The sequence below is a fragment of the Lissotriton helveticus genome, chromosome 1_1, assembly GCF_964261635.1.
Source record: "Lissotriton helveticus chromosome 1_1, aLisHel1.1, whole genome shotgun sequence".
In the NCBI taxonomy this organism is placed as follows: domain Eukaryota; kingdom Metazoa; phylum Chordata; class Amphibia; order Caudata; family Salamandridae; genus Lissotriton; species Lissotriton helveticus.
Window position 1 is genome coordinate 1,423,244,894 of NC_136057.1, and position 16,737 is coordinate 1,423,261,630.

Here is a 16,737-nt window from a genome sequence, read left to right on the forward strand (position 1 = left end):
CCCGAAGTCTACTGTAATTACTGATTTTGAGCACAATAGGTCTTCGACAGCAGACAGCTAAAAATGTGTGCAAATGAGACCCTAACAGCCAAAAAACACTTATTTTTTCCCCTCGACCTAGCAAACCTTCTGATACCTTGAAGAACCCAACAATACTATCATGGCCACAGAACAGACAGTTTAGGGAAATGAGGGCGGGATTTCCTCCTCATGGGTCAGGACCATTACAGGAAGGGAGTTCAGGAACCAACTCCTGACAGGAAAGTAAAGAAAATAAAGTCTGGAAACCCAGGTTAGCTAATGGAGTCAAGGGCTGACATATGAAGGGAGGTAACGCATTAAGACTGGCACTAAAGTGTTCACTCCTGCGAGTTCAAAGGAGCTAGGCAAACAAGGGGAGAGCTAGAGCAGTTTACATCACCCCATGGCGAGGAACGGAGGGTAAAGAAAATAATGTCTTCAAGCAAGCCTGGAAAGGACGGGGGGAGTGTTCCAAGTGACAAACTAGGATGTGGTAAACCAGCAAACACTTAAAGAGTATTTGCAACTAGGGCTGTGTGTTCTAAAAGAGTGAGAATTTGTTAAGTTCACTCTACTGCCAATTATGAGCTGGGTGATCTGGTATCTCTATGGGAGATAACAGGAGACAACACCCTGTGCAATTCAAGGTTAAGAAGCTGCAGATTTCAACCCGGTATCCCGACATTTGGTGCTGGAATGGAACTGGAATATGGATAAAACATGCAAGAAAGGGCCTGTAACTCCGGGACCCACATGTTATTTCTCTGAAACCTTGTGCCTGCACAGTGCAGAGGCAAGAATACAAGCCTGAAACAAATCACGGGCCCGGTATCCTGTGCAATTTGCAATTGGGCCCTGTGTAGGCTAAATACATGTTCATTGCATTGAGCACAATAAGAGATTTCAGAATGTTCTTTGCATCAGGCGCTTGCAGGGGTGGGAGCTTGAGCACCAACCTGTTAACAGCAATTTCTCTGTAATCTAAGCCTGATTCCCGGGGCAATGCAAAAGAATTATGGTTTTGTTGTATCAATGAATAACATATTTCAAATAACCAACGAAGGCAAAAGGAGACATGCGAGGATTGTTTCTTAGTCTCCATTGGTTATTTCAAATATAGGATTCATTGATCCGACAGAACCATAATTGTTTTTTGTATTAGAATTAGCCCATGCTCTGAGGAACTCAGGGTGACCTCTTGATTATCGTTTGGTTCCCAGGACAGACTGACTCTTGGGGTGGACCATTGCCAACATGGTGAGCAGATGGTTAGATAATGAAAGTCCGTGACAGCATGAAGGAGTACCCAAGAGCTCAACAACATTGATATATTCATCAAAAGCTAGTATACAGCATGCAATGGTTGTCTGCTACAGTTTTTCCAGGGTATATGCCTCAACTTGCACAAAACAGGAACACATGCAATTGCTTTAGGACAAAAGTGTTGCAATTTTTTCTTATCAGTGAGGATACTAATTTCTTGTTTCAAAAGGTCTGCATTTGACCCAAAGTGTTCCCAAAAGCCTAATGTGAACAATCTTAAGCCAAACAACATCACTCATTGAAAGATAGGACATGGCAACCTCTGCAGGCTGGTCTTCCCACACCAGGACCGCTCAAGCACAATCCATGCATGGTCTACAGCTATGCCCTTGCCTCTACAGAACACAGCTCTCCTGTAGGGTAAGGCTTCTAGGTACATGTGTTCTAGTTTAGGCCCAGAACAAATCGCTACCTTAAGTTCTAGGTAAAGCACACCTCTTCACACTACTTCACTTTTTGGGATTCACAAAGGTCTTTGTCTAATGTGTGGTTCTACCAGGTAAAAGCGACCAACCTACCAACCACCCCACATGTAGTTGGTTCCCTTTTCAAGGATTTCAGATCAGCAGACAAAGTAGTCACTGATGAAGTACATAAAAGCAATTTTGTTAATATCGATCCATACATGGCCATACTTGAAGAGGTGCTTTGTCTTAAAATACTATCAGTGAAGAAATGTGAAAACTGTTCCAAAGTAACTCGCTCACATGTCTGTGTTGTTTTCCCCACAGAACTCAGCTCACGTCTTGTTCGCCAGCCAATGTGCCCCTTCAACCATCGGCTCACAATACACCATCTGTTCACCAAGCAGTCAGCCCTCTCCACCATTTATGCAGACTAAATCTACTAACGACTTAGCAACACAACACCCTACAATGCACCTCACTCATCAACTAACAAACAACCCTGCTCATAATGAACCTTTCACTGCTTGGTCAGTTTGGGATGAACCCTCTCCTCGACCAGTACCACACGGAGGACCGACTCTTTCACTGTGACACACAATATTCATTTCACTTTCTGAACTCCAGCATGCTATACACATTCCACATCCCACTCTCAAGGCTGTACAGAATATGCTCTATGTTCAAACAGTAGTGCAGAATGAACCTCTCACTCAAAGAGGCGATAACCCTCACTCACCCAGCAACGCATTATATCCCAAATAATCATAGGAGGTGCATCTGTTTTAATGGCGTTTTTACAGGCGTGTGACAGTGACACCCTATATCCAGCGTGGAGGATTGCAGACCTTGAAAGGCAAAAGAAGAAAGCAGAGGAGATCAGAACTAGCCTCGTAACCACAAAAGATGGGAAAAGGGCACATGGTGTAACTTTTACTCACGTGAACTGCAACATGGGGGGTGTATTGCAGTGGATGGTGCTGCTGAGATGATCCAGAGTATAGTAGAGTGGAACATCACACAGCTCCTGCAGAAAGAAAAAGAAACCAAGAAAGGCTTGGTTGCATACAATTGCTGTCCACCAAGTAATACCTCTGAAATGGCAGTCAAGATCAGTCACACGTCAAGCCTACAAGTGGCCAGTTCTGCCACAGCCCTAGTGAGGATTTCAGGTGTAAGCAATCCTGACTTACAACATACTCTTTCAGCCCTACCAGTCATTTAATATAAATTCTCAGGGTCTCTCTAATCTTCTGGAACCGCAAAGTTACTCTATTTTCAATCAATCAGCTGCAGCAAGTAAAACATCTCTCTTGTCTAAGGATACAACAGCCTATTCAAAAGACTCTACTAACTAAGCTTCCGCCACACTGGTCTCTTATTCCACACTGTCTAATAACCAGGAGCTGATTTGCAACAAAACGCCCAAGATGTTCGAGTCTGGTAGCTAGGCTACCAATGTAAACTTAACACAAGTTCTTTGATTGCGTCAACTCGCCAAACTAATGGCAAGAATTTAATAATCAATGAATAAATCAAACGTTCAGCAATCTAGAACGTTCCAGTGTTTATGAACATTGTCCTTAAGTACAGTGCTTCACAACTTTATCATTATACTCCTACATCCCAGCATTCTACCTCTCGACTAAATTAACCCAGCCTTATCCTAGCCTAGCGCTCTAGTCCCTAACTTCTCTCCTTTCCTCTAATCCGAACTCTCTCCCATGCTCCAGCCAGCTGACACTTTTCATCTGTTGGTTTCCTACCCCATAAACAGTATTCCTCCCCAACAGATTATGTTGCATTTACACTTATGCATTCCGCTCTGACGACCCCCAACCATCATCTTCATTTGTCATCACATCAGTCACCATCTAGAGAAATCCATAAAATGTCACCTTCAGAACTTACACCTTCTCCTGTGATTCGTGCTCCTTGCCAGTATGCCTCAGGAAAGACATAAAATAGGTCCTTTTAGATCCACACTACTATCGGCTCCCAAAATTCCCTCCAATCATTCACACCTTGCCTTGCACAACTCCAAGAAAAAAACCTCCATGTCCAATTATTAACTACAGACAATAAATAATGCCTCATGACATACAGCTAAATACAACTCTAATTACTCCAGATACCCTTCCTCTAAAGACCTCAAATGTCCATGCATCTTCTGTCCAACTCAACTTAGTGAAACCTCCTGGAAGAACTACACTGACTTATACTACCCCTTGCCACAAACTCTGCTGCTATATTGGCCACCACAGCAGCTGCTACATGGGAGGCCGCAAAGCTAAATTACCCCCTCCCCCCCCCAAAAACCCACACACAATCGGGCATTCGTTCTACTACTTTGGCCTCACTTGTACCGCTGCCGTGCTGGCGACAAGCCTCAACCATCAAAGTAACAAAGCACATGAGCTAAATGGACGCCTACGCTTCTAAGCGATGCGATCACCTAAGGAACCCAGCTCTCCCATGGCACCCATACTTGCAGGACAAACCCCTAAGCTCATTCTAGTTACCATATCATTCAGAGAGAAAGCCAGTTTAAGTGGCACAACAAACCCCATTGGAGGAGATCATCCAAAGGAAAACAGTCAGACCTCCACTGCCATACCAACTACAGCAACTACTGGTGGTATTGCTGGAGAAGCCAATAGTGAAATCTGTAACTTTACGGATCAATTCTGAACCATAATCATTAGTACCACCGTCCAACACTTCCAATTATGCGCCAACAAAAGCAATCATCACCATTAGTCAACCAGCCAAGAAGTACACACTCTACCAACCAAGAAGTAATTGTATACTAAATTACTGCTAGATCACTTAACAATTACAGAATACTGGTCTACGATCTCTGAGCTGATCACAACCCAGATGTACTCTTGCTCACAAAAAGCTGGATAGGTGATGCCACTGCACATATACTGCTTTAGGGTATCCCTGTTGGGGATTTGACTAGGCACAGACACTGAGCAGGCAAAAGGGGAATAGTGTGGCTACCAATGATTTACAAAAATACCAATGTCCAGCACTGAAGAACATTCAGTCTCGGGATTTAAGTCACTACGTGTTTGCTACTCACAAACACTATCCTTGTTTCTCATTTGTCCACCACCTCCATGCAACTCCACTTTTTATAATGCAATGTTATACTACGTATCAGTTTACTACTGATTATCCATCTTGGGAAATCCCAAAATCTGGTTTGACAAACTGCAACACGATTGCATGACAAACCCCTCTGTAACCCTAAATCATTGGACTAGTCATCCGACCCAAGAATTAGGCATAGGACTAATCAGTCACAGGAAACATGACAACCAGCAGCAATAACCATGTTGATTTGTATAACTATTAGACCATGGATGAAACTTGACCTAAAAGGTCTGCAGGCCAAAACTGACTGCTAACGCTGCAATGCCCCTACAGCAGTTTAACCTGTGCTTGACAAAGGCATTTAATGCATTGTCCCCTCCAACAAAACAAGTTAAATATATTGTCTCTAGAAAGCAGAGTGGTTTAATCCAGATGTAAAGTTATGTCAAAGGGAACCTAGAAATCTCTTAAGATAATCGAAAAAAACATACACTCTGAATGATAAACATGAAATATAAAATTAACCTTCAAAGACAATATGGGCAATGCAGTACATCATGAAAACCATAAGATAACATTTCTCTTCGTGCATTGCCGGTGCAGCAGGCCTGTGAGAAACTGGGTTATTAGATGAAAGGGGTAACCCTCAAAGTCACTAGATTAACCTGAGCTCAACCTCCTGGTAGCTATGGCATACAGCAGACAGAGTTACCTTAAAGGCAATGTGTAAAGTATTTATGCAGTACTAACATAGTAATAAAGTCAAAATGAAAAACAAGTAATATCCCAAAGCAAATTAGAAATAGAGTACCATTTAACAAACAAAATGACACAAATTCAGTAAGGGGATCGCAGATTAGATTTTTTTAAAGTTCTAAGCAGAAATAGCACCAAGAAGTACAAAGTGCCAATGATAGGCAATGGTTGCGTTAGAACAGGACCTAGGTGCAATTTAATGCGGATCGCGTATGAGTGTATGTCAGATACACTCACCAGGCTCATCCTGGACAAAGATTTTACCTTCGGATTTTCCTCTTTTAAGTCCAAATATACACAGGAACTTACTTCCCCAGGACCTCAGTGAGACACACTCAGGGTGGCACGCAGAGACCAACAGCAGGGTCCAGTCCAGGTCCAACTGAGCAGTTGCAAGAAAAGGCATTTTGTAGATTGCTGTCACTGTAGCTTTAACAGGAGGTCAGTCTCATGATATTTGGAGTTCACTTCTTTTTCAGGGACCAAGATTGAGAGAACTTGGACTTTGGGGATATGTGTGGTAATCCTGATGTCCTCCCACATCTAACACTAAAATGCAGTTTTGGACAGTCCCGTGACCCCCAAATTCAGACGCAAGTCTGGTAAAATCAGAGGGGAGCTTTAAGCAACAAGATAGTGGATGCACACACATAGTGTGTTGCCATTCTGTTTACCTCTTTTGAAGTGAGCCCCAAATGTTAAATGTAAACTCAGTAGACATGCCTACATGCTGTCACACTATAATGTCAAAGAGAGAGCCCCTGTAATTGGAGCCTGGTAGGCAAGCAGGAAAACGAAACAACCTGCCCAAGTGTCAGCTAACAGTGGCCTGTGACAAGGGATGCTCTTAGAGTTATATGAAAAACCGCAGCAGACCGGTCAAGCAGGATGCAACATTCAAGCAAGACAGAACACTATAATGGCAAAGATGATCATGTCAGCTCCTCCCCTACATATTGTGTCAGGTTCAGATGTGTCATCCCTGCTCATTCAGGTCAGCCTACTGTATGCTCCTGGGAACAGTTTGCACATCACCAGAGGGGAGCCATCTGCTGCCAGGTGACAGCTGAATGCAGCAATTGTTATTTTTGCATTGATCACCAGAGTGGGACGGGTATGCTCAGACGTGAGTCCCGTGCTCTCCATGCCACTGGAAATAAGCTATCCTGGCTAATGACGGCTGATAGCCAGAAACCGGTCCTAGGATGCTTGATTCCGGTCCAGGAAGACCTGGCTTGGCAGTTCGGGCTGGACTGTTCCCATGTGGCACAGGGTCAAGACTGATTTGCATATGGCCATGTCTGAATTGGGGTGGTGAGCAAAGTAATGATGGATTAAACCCAGATCTGTGACTGGGGGTGAATGTTTTGCCATTGTGCAACATTTCGTCCACAAATTGTTGTTTTTGCAGGTGACAGCTGAAAGGCAGCGGATGGCCTACCGAGGCTTTAAACAGGCAAATGGTAACTTTTCCAAAAATACATTATATGAAAGACAACATTTACCTTTACCAGTACCATTACATTTGATTTTAACTACTAAAAAGATATATATCCTTAAAATATTTATTTAGCTTATTCCCAGGTGGAGATAACATTTATTAAACATAATATTGCACCCCAAAGCTTTCCCATGGAACAGCTAACCCCGCTACAGTGAAATTAGCATTTTTGGCCTTTACTCTGTAAGGACCTTTAACATTACATTTTTACATGTACTACTCTTGAATACCATGCACCCTGCCTTAATTGGAGATTAAGTCTAATTAGGCGCGATTTATTATTTAAAATGAGGATTTAGGTGTGCCTAAAGGGGTATTTTGACAGGTTGAATTTGCAGTCAAAACCTTACACCACTGTGCTACAAGTGGCAGGCCTGCAGTCATGTTTGTCCAGTCACTGCATGGAGTGGCAAAATAGGTGCTGCAGCCCACTGGTGACGTTCAACTTACAGGCCCTGGGTACAGTTTAGGTACCATATTCAAGGGACACATAGGCAAATTAAGTATGCCAATTAGTGATATGCCAATTTCATCATGTTAAAAAGAGAAGCGCAAGCACTTTAACACTGGTTAGCAGGGATAAAGTGAACGGAGCAAAAAATGGCAGAACAAAATAGGGTTCAGCCAAAACGGCAAAATAACTGGGGTGACCCTGCAGAACTGGCGAATTTCCAACAATGCCTTTGTAAACAACTTGATAAAATACTCAGACTGCCATAATCCAACATTCACTTCATCTGGTGCAGATTACACCATTGGAGCTCTGCAATTCTCTGGATGGCATAAATAAAGCTGCCAATTTGGAAACGTATTTCCTTCCACTAACAGGTGGCCCTGAACACCAAGCCTCAACCAAATTATGATGTTTCTAAAACATAACGAGCTCTGAGCACCTTCAATCTGCTAACAATAAATTAAACCAGTAAACTTAAAGACATAAAGGACCTCCCGTTGAATCATCTTCGCCCTTCAAAAATATATAAAAAGCATTCAAGAAAAGTCTGTGGTCATACCAGCCAGAGCTATCATCATATCCCTATTAACTGGAGAGTTTCCACGACTGGCTAACATCTTACATTAAGCCCTTACTAAAGAAGTACTTGATAACCTTGACCCCACAAGGATCTCTTGCTTCACCGAACAGAACAAATATATCTTGAACTGTCAGGCAGGATTCAGACCAGGAAGAAGTATGAAATCAGTATTAACCTCCATTTGGATTACCATAACACCACTGTTAATTGTAGTAGAGTTGCAGTACTACTGCTCACGAACCCATCATCAGCATTGACACTCTTATAAAGTCTAAAAGACACAAATTCGATTCGATAAAAAAATCTGCCTCTTCGCTTAGAACTCAAATCAATCATATTAACAGTTTTTCCCTGTGCCATCTGCCTCCAGGGAAGATGTCCCACAGGGTTCAACAACGGCTCCTCTTTATTCATACCGATCACCACTTACTGACCATGTTAACTTCGGCAAGCTCAACTATAATTATGATGATAGTAAGCAGATCTTAAACCTTCAAGTTTTGTTACCTCCTGCCTCTGTGAATGCTCTGAGCAGTAGGCCCATGGATACCTGTGGATACTAAAAAACACAACTTAAACTTAACTCAGCAAACATGGAAATTCTCACCTTTGGAAGTGGAAGCCTTAAATCCCATTATCAGTATGGCCCGCCTAACTAGGATTGCCACCAACTACATCTAATGATGAGATCAAACTAAACCCTTGGAATATTCATGGAGACCGACCTCTTACTTGAAACCAAGTTAACTAAGTGATCAGAAATATTTTCTTTACTATGAGAACACTAGGACATTTCGTTCCTTACTTAGGTCTACCGCACAGTATTCAGGTATCACTAGTACTATTGTCTTCATGTCTTGTGTTGGAAATGGCCCTTTTTGCCGGGTTATCCCCAAACTTTGCTTCTTCCTCCTATTTTTTCCTAACTTGTTTGTGTTGGTTTTAGGATCCTGGGCACTTTACCACTCCTAATCAGTGCTAAAGTGCATATGCGCTCTGTGTAAATTGTGTTATGGTTTGGCGTTTCAATGATTGTATACTTGTTAGTCCCTAGTAAAGTGCACTGAGTGAGCCAGGGCCTGTGAATCAAATGCTACTAGTGGGCCTGCAGCACGGATTGCGCCACCCACGTGAGTAGCCTTAAAAAGGTAACTCAGACCTGCCACTGCAGAGTCTGCGCACAGCTGATAACTGCCATGTCGACTTGGTCAGTGCACACACTTGCAAGGTCCTAAACCTTCCCTTTTCTACATGTCAGGTCACCCCTAAAGAAGGCCCAAGGTACCCCTGTGGGCAGGGTGCACTGTATGTGAAAGGTAGGACAAGCGCAGGTGTGTGTGGCATGTCCTGATAGTGAATAACAGCCGTTTTCATTTGTCACTATTGCAAGGCTACTGTTCTCATAGGCCAGAATGGGCAGTTTGATGATAACATTTTATAATCCTAAACTGACCCAGGGAACAAGGTAGAGATACGAGTTTAGTATGCCTGGACTCAGAATGTTAAAATACATCTTTTAGCGAAGGTGATTTTTACATTCTGTGTTTGAAAATACCACTTTTATAAAGTAAGTATTTTTTTGCTCAGTCATCCTGTGTGCCTCTGCTTGAATGTGGATTGCCTGTCTGGGTTTCGGATGAAAGATGGCTGGGGGTCGGAGGGGCTCCAGATAGTCTAGGTAGGTCAGGAAAGGGCTGAATAGACCTGGGCTACGATGGGGGGGAGGGGGGAAGAGATTTCCTTGCACCTCAAAGAGCCTGGTCTGCCTCTGACAATGCAGTCTCCACCTCCTGCCAGGAATTCACACCAGAGAAGGCAGAACTGGTTCTGGCTGGGAACAGACACCCTCTGCCTAGAGGATCAAATGATTTTTGGATACAAATACTGGGGCCAGACCCCTGAACTTTAGAACTCATCTGGATCAAGAAGACTGCCAAGAAGAAAAGCCGGAGAAGCTGCGAAAAGGAACAACTGCTTTGCTGGGTGCTTTGCTGGGCTGACCTGCAGTGGCTGCTTTGGTCTTGGGCAGTGAAAGGCCTAGACTGTACTTTTTGCAACCTAAATTGTGAGTCTCTCCAAGGGCTTGAGGTAGAGCTTGCCCCCTGTTCACGAAGTCTCAGGCACAACAAAGACTTCAAGCTCTTCTGCCCGCAGAACTGGGGACTGTGTGTTTTGTGCTGCAAACAGAGGAAAAGCAACTCGACAATGACGCAGCTGCTGACTCAGTGTCCTGAAGGCACCGCAGAGGGCACTGCCGCATAGCAACCTTGGTTTCACCGAAGACACCTGTTGACGCCGCCACAGAGCCGCTGCTTGCACCGCAACCTGTGGGTACCGCACTCCGCACCGCCTCGCTTCACGCTGAAGCTTTGGCACCGCAGAGAGCACTGCTGCAACGTAACCTTGGTCTCACGACAACGCCTGCTGACGCCGCCACCGAGCCGCTGCTTGCACCGCGACTTGTGGGCACCGAACAGCCTCGCTTCACGCCAAAGCTTTGGCACCGCAGAGAGCACTGCTACAACGCCGCGACCTTGGTCTCACCTACGACGCCTGTTGATGCCGCCACCGAGCCGCTGCTCGCACCACGACCTGTGGGCACCGCACTCCGCACCGCCTTGCTATACGAGGATGCATTGGCCTCCCTGATGCATGCCACTACTCCGTGCCAAAATAGACGCCGCTGCTTGCACCGTGGTTCGAGGGCACCACTCGTAAGTCACCCGAAGCACTGCCCTCATCCCGCAACGCAGCCATGGCCTACTGACTTCGGTGTCATCGACTCCAGTTAGTCAGCCAACAGTGCTTCAGCAACGACGCCGCCGCCGCTGCTGCTTGCACCGTGACCTGCTAGCACCGTGACGAGCACCGCCTTCATCTCGCACCGCGACCCTGGTCTCACTGATGACGCCATCTGACGCTGTCACCAAAACGCTGCTCGCACCGCGACCTGGGGGCACTTCGCACCGCAGCACTTGACGCCTGCCAGCTCCCCTGATTCCATCAGAGAGGCGCTCGACCCGCAACGCAAGTGACTTGAAGGGCCTCCACACACTGCATTTCTCACAGATACTGTTTGCGGGTCTTCCAGACACTGTAGCTGGCCCGCGACCCTGCGACAAGCCAAAACTGTTGGATTGGTTGTTCACGACGGCGTGATAGCCCCGACAGAGCTATCGACATCAAGGAACTGTGTTTGAAACTTATTTTGATAACTGCAGATTTTTAAGTATAATATTGTGGACTTTTATCGTAATTGGTCTTGCCTTAAAGTGCACGCCAGTTGACATGCAACACACTGCTGCATGCCGCTGCACAATCTTTGGTCTTATACATCATCTCAAAACTCACCAGCCTAGCCAATACATCAATCAACATATACATCCATCCACATACAAAAAAACAGAGTAACAACATACTCATCAGGGATATGGGATTCTATACAACATTCACTTGTCAAAGGAACAGGATGTTTCAGAAATCTCCATGTCCTGTAACCAGTTCTTAAAATCTGCTGGTTCCTTTTTGGTGCCATGAAGTGAAGTGACAAACTAGGACAGCACTCTCATAATATCATTGCTCTGACAACAGCCTCTCTGCTATGCCAATTATATAGAAATACATGCAGAAACCTGAAACCAATATTGTCTGGTGAACTGTGAAATAGATGGGGCATAAATATGGTACCTGAATTGCACTCAACAAGCGATCGAACCAAAACAACTTGATTTGGCACAGGGGAGTTAGTTGGTGGGGATGGGGGTGTTCTCTCTACAAGACGATTTTGAGAAACTAAAACCAACTAGTGCATTTTGCAATAAAATGTTCAATTACATTTTCCCAAACGCCACAGAGTTTATACATAGCACTTGTAAAAATATTCCTAAGTGTTTATGGTAGTCCAAGCATACTGAGACTGCACAGAGGTTTGAGGAGAAGGGTTCATCTCCCAAAAATGTTTCACATCATAATGAGAAACAATGGACCGTTTGCACAATTGCCTTAAAAACATTTTAAAAAGTTAAGTGGCAGCTCCAACATTCTGGGTAGGCAATTTAACATGGCTTTTCTACTTTTCAAAATATATGGAACATCTTTGTTTATCTCGATCATTTGCTGCTAGACGAAACAGGTACAGACTACACACTTTTCAGTGCTTTATTTTATCCAAAGTCAGCATGACGCGTGTCGTCGGAGGAGACACGAATACTTACATGCATATGCACACACAACCAGGCCCATACACACTAACCTCCTTTCAGATACAGAGCCCCCCCCCACACACCTAAATATCTGTCCTCCCATGCCCCAGCTACAGAAATCAACACCTTCTCGCCCCAGATGCATGGTCGGTAGGCTAAGCAATACATGACGTCATTATGCAAAAGCAATGCCCCTTTAATAGTCAACCAAAGGCACACATTTTTCAAACATTATGAACAATCAAGGGCTGTTGTACCCTGTTTTCAACTTGTAGTTTGTAAGCATGCTGTAACATCCATTATTTAGGAGTAATAAAATTATGGTCATGTTTGTAACACAAAAGATCTTTTTATAACTAGTATAAATATATATTATTCTAACAGCTTTGGGACAATCTGATAATGCTATTACAAAATACCCCAATCTGTAACCTAACATTCGCCTTCTTTTTTATCTCATAAAATATGGGTCAACCTTGGCTGAAATGTCCTCAATGATGGTTTCTACTATGGGGGAATCGGGCACACCGACACAATGGGGACTATTTACTAATTGGATCTTGTAGTACTTTAGTAGTACTACATTAGTACTGTTAATGTGCTACAAAATGTTATTTACAAACCTACGAGTGTAAAGCTACCCTCTTCCACCTTTTGTATGTTTGCTACTTAGACGCCGATTTCGATGTCAGACGGACCGGAGTCCGTCCGACATCAATCTGGAACTGGGACCGACCGACCTCCTGTCGGCGGTCCTAAACCAGCAAATAGGATGTGATCGAACAGTGTTCGGTCTCACTCCTATTCTGTAAAATGGGAGCATTCATTCCGAACGGAATGCATGCTCTCATTGTAAAGAGCTGAGATGCACGTCATCCCTGCACCTCGTGGCAGGCACCTCAAGGTGCCTGCACCGGGTGCAGAGACAAACAGGTGCCCCCTCCGCTGCCATCGGTCCATTTCTATTCACAAATTGCACCTCTAATGTTACTAGAGTCAAAAAGGCACCCAAGTCAGTAGTATATTACTTCAGATCAGTGCTGGAGTAAATTCAGCACCACGCATGGCCAACTATTGGTACTGTAACAAACTTACATAGACACTAACGGAGGTAGGGCTTAAATTTAAACACCTTAGGAAGTAATGTTAAAATAAATTATTTACAATAGTTAAAAAATACAAAAGATTCCAAATTTAAAAAAGATGAAAAATTAAAAATTTCATTATAAAATATGTAACAACTTTTTGGAATTTATAAAATAATGTAATCTTAATTTATACTGAAATATTAAACTAAGTTTAATTTATATACATCAATTTTAATATGTATTAAAGCATAATTTTAAAAAATTACTTTGTTGGAATTCATTTTTTTAATTTAAACTTCAGAAATTATTTTTAAATTTAATATTGAATAGAAGATTTTATCTTGGTAAAAACGTGTTGCTAAACTATTGTGCAACTTTAGATACCATTGCTCGTATTCATCTTTTGGTAAAACATGTTGGATGCTTGCCAAGATTTAAATAATAAAAAATAAAAAAAGATTAACAAGAAAGAACCAGTCCGTGGGTTCTAGGATTGTATTATGGGAAGCCTTCAAGACAGTGCTTAGAGACAGAGCCCAGAATTTAGTTGCCCAAAAAAGGAGGGAGGGAGGGAGGAAAGGGCTGAACTAGAGGCTTCGGAGGTTAAGATTTTACAGGTTGAAAGGTCAACGAGTTCACTTACAGATCCCCTGATTAGGAGGCAGATAGCGGCATACCAGACAGAAAACAGAGACATCCCTACACAGACTAAGAAACGGGTGATAAGGCAGGCAAATTACTAGCATGTCTGGGCTGCCAGGAACCTGATGTGTGCAGGCAATAGTAAACAAGTTAGGGGACCACCTTCAAACTGACACCTTGATTGTGGCAGAATTTGTGCTGTATTTTAAACACTTATATGCTTCTAGACAGCTTCATGACCCACAGGCTATTGTTTTGTATTTGACCCAGATCAATGTACCAGTTCTGGAAACAGAGGACTGCGAGTCCCTGGAGGCAAAACTCGCAGTGGGCAAGGTACAAGAAGCCATGGCTGAACTGCAGACGGGGAAAGCACTAGGTCCCAATGGCATCCCAGTGAAGTTTTATAAAAGATATGCGGACTTGATAGGACTGCATCTTTTGAATCTTTTTCAGGAGGGAAAAAAGAAGGGACAGCTTCTGGACCTCCAGACAGAAACGATAGTAGTCTTTCCCAAAGAGGGTAAACCCAAAAACAGGTGTGAATCATACCGCCCTATCTCCCTATTAAATGCAGAGACTAAAATACTGGCCACTGTTTTAGCGGTGCGCCTCCTCTAGGTCATTATCCCAATAATACATTGCGACCAATCGGGATTCATGCCCGGTAGATCGGCTTGTCACAATTTGCGACGTACACACATCTGGATGAAAACGGTACAGGCCTGGCAGTCTCCCCATGCATTCTTATTGTTAGACGCTGAGAAAGCCTTAGACTCTGTTGTGAGAAAGTGCCCTCTTTCTTGCATGGTATACCCCTACTTTTTGCTGAATTGCTGATGCTCTTTGACGGAGTGTGCCCTGGGCTCCTGCTAATCAGGTACCCAGGGCCTAGGTTCCTTCCCTAAAATTGCATTGAAGCCTAAACCCAATTGGCATCTCTGGCCCCATGTCAGTCCCTGGTAAATGGTACCACAGGTAACCAGGGCACTGTGACCAGAGAAGGCCTCTAAGGGTTGCAGCACTTATTGTGCCACGCTTTGAGGCCCTGTACCCCGACACTCACACACTGCCTTTGTAGGCTGCGGGTCTTGGGGCAAAACAAAGTGAAGAGTCGACATGGCACACATCCCTCTGTGCCATTCTCACAAACCACTGTCCTGGCATACATCAGTCACTCATCTAGCTGGGTGCCCTATGCCAGTGGTGAGGGTACAGGTGCACGAGACCTGTACCCCTACAGTACCCAAATCCACTCCTGGGCACTAAGTGCGGTGCTGCCTTTAAGGGTATATGGTGCTGGGAGTTTATCATTACGAACTCCACAACACCATAATGGCAACACTGAAAACTGATAAGTTTGGTATCAAACTTCTCAGCACATTAAACCCACACTGATGCCAGTGTGGGATTTAATGTAAAATGCAAACCAGAGGGCATCTTAGAGATGCCCCCTGAAACTCGATCAACTCCTAGTGACCACAATGAGTGGCTGCTTAAGCTGCCACCAACAGACATGTTTCTGGACCCCTGGGTCGAGAGCCTGCTGCTCTCGGGTGGGCTGAAAACAATGCACATCCTGGGACGAGGTGCCAGGCCTCCTCCCCCAGGATGGGCAGGGTTCACGAGAGGGGAAGCTTCAAAAGGCATGCCACCTTTGTGAGCCTCCCCAGACCATTTGCTGCTTTCAGCAACTGGCTCCCTCACATTGGGCGGGAAAAACAAGTGAACGAAAGAGGTGTGCCCACCTCGGCCAACTTTACCCCTCAGGTGGGGGAGGCGAGGTGAAGCACAACTCTGAGTCCCCACCATCTTGAGGATGGGGGGACCTAGCCAACCAGGGACAGGCTCCTGCCCCCCTCCCACTGGAGGGTGGCTCGATAGGGGGTGTACCTACCCCAGAGAAGGGACCCATTGGACCCTGCCCTTAACTACTTGTAACGCCCCTAAATCTAGTATATAGGGGGCACCCTGAACCTTGCTTCCTTAAATCCAAACAAGAAAGAAGATGATAAAAAGGACTGAAGAGCCGTGAAGAGCTTACAAGAGGACGATGCCCACTGACTTGGCCCCAGCCCTACCGGCCTGTCTCCCCCTCGAACCTGCTCCTGCAAAATCCCAGTGTGTCCTGCAGCCAGCAACCTCAAGAAACCAGTAGGACCTGCCTGCCTTCACTTCTAAAGACTGCATCACCCGTGAACACCGGATTTGTACAAAGTGCAGCTTCTGGCACCAGCCAGATACTGTGAATCCAGTCCACGCTGCACCCGCCGAACCCGGCCCGAGCTAGAGTGGAAAAACACCACGAGGTGGTCCCCCCGGCGATCCTGACCAGAGATCCAGGCGACCTGCCTCAAGCCTCCAGCAGACGCCTGCAGCCTAAATCCAGAAGGCTCCCCTAGCCGCAACCAGGAGCTGGTAAGAAGATCCGACCCCAAAAGGCACCCCTGCACCAGATGCCCCATGGCATTGTGTGCCCAAACCGACGGTGCCTAACCAACCCTTAACTTCTCAACTTACCCTTAACTTCCCAAGTGGTGATCGCACCCAGAAGTCCTTCGTCTCCATGCCTGCAGTGCTTTTGCAAACCAGGAGGTTCTCCATAGAAAACAACAGGGCGCCCGACTTCGAAACAGCACTCTGCGCCCGGCCTCCCCAATGCAG

General features: G+C 44.9%; 1 protein-coding gene across 4 annotated transcripts in view; it reads right to left on the reverse strand.

The window, feature by feature from the left end:
- The window catches only part of TRMT1 (tRNA methyltransferase 1), a 127,250-nt gene that overhangs the window by 14,716 nt on the left and 95,797 nt on the right, over nt 1-16,737 (reverse strand). For all 4 annotated transcript variants that reach the window (XM_078685306.1, XM_078685300.1, XM_078685303.1 and 1 more), the window contains exons 12-13: nt 2,690-2,775; nt 2,488-2,596 (exon numbers count right to left, since the gene is read on the reverse strand). In XM_078685306.1, coding sequence (XP_078541432.1) covers nt 2,488-2,596; nt 2,690-2,775 — 195 coding nt within the window. The remainder of the gene's footprint in view (nt 1-2,487; nt 2,597-2,689; nt 2,776-16,737) is intronic.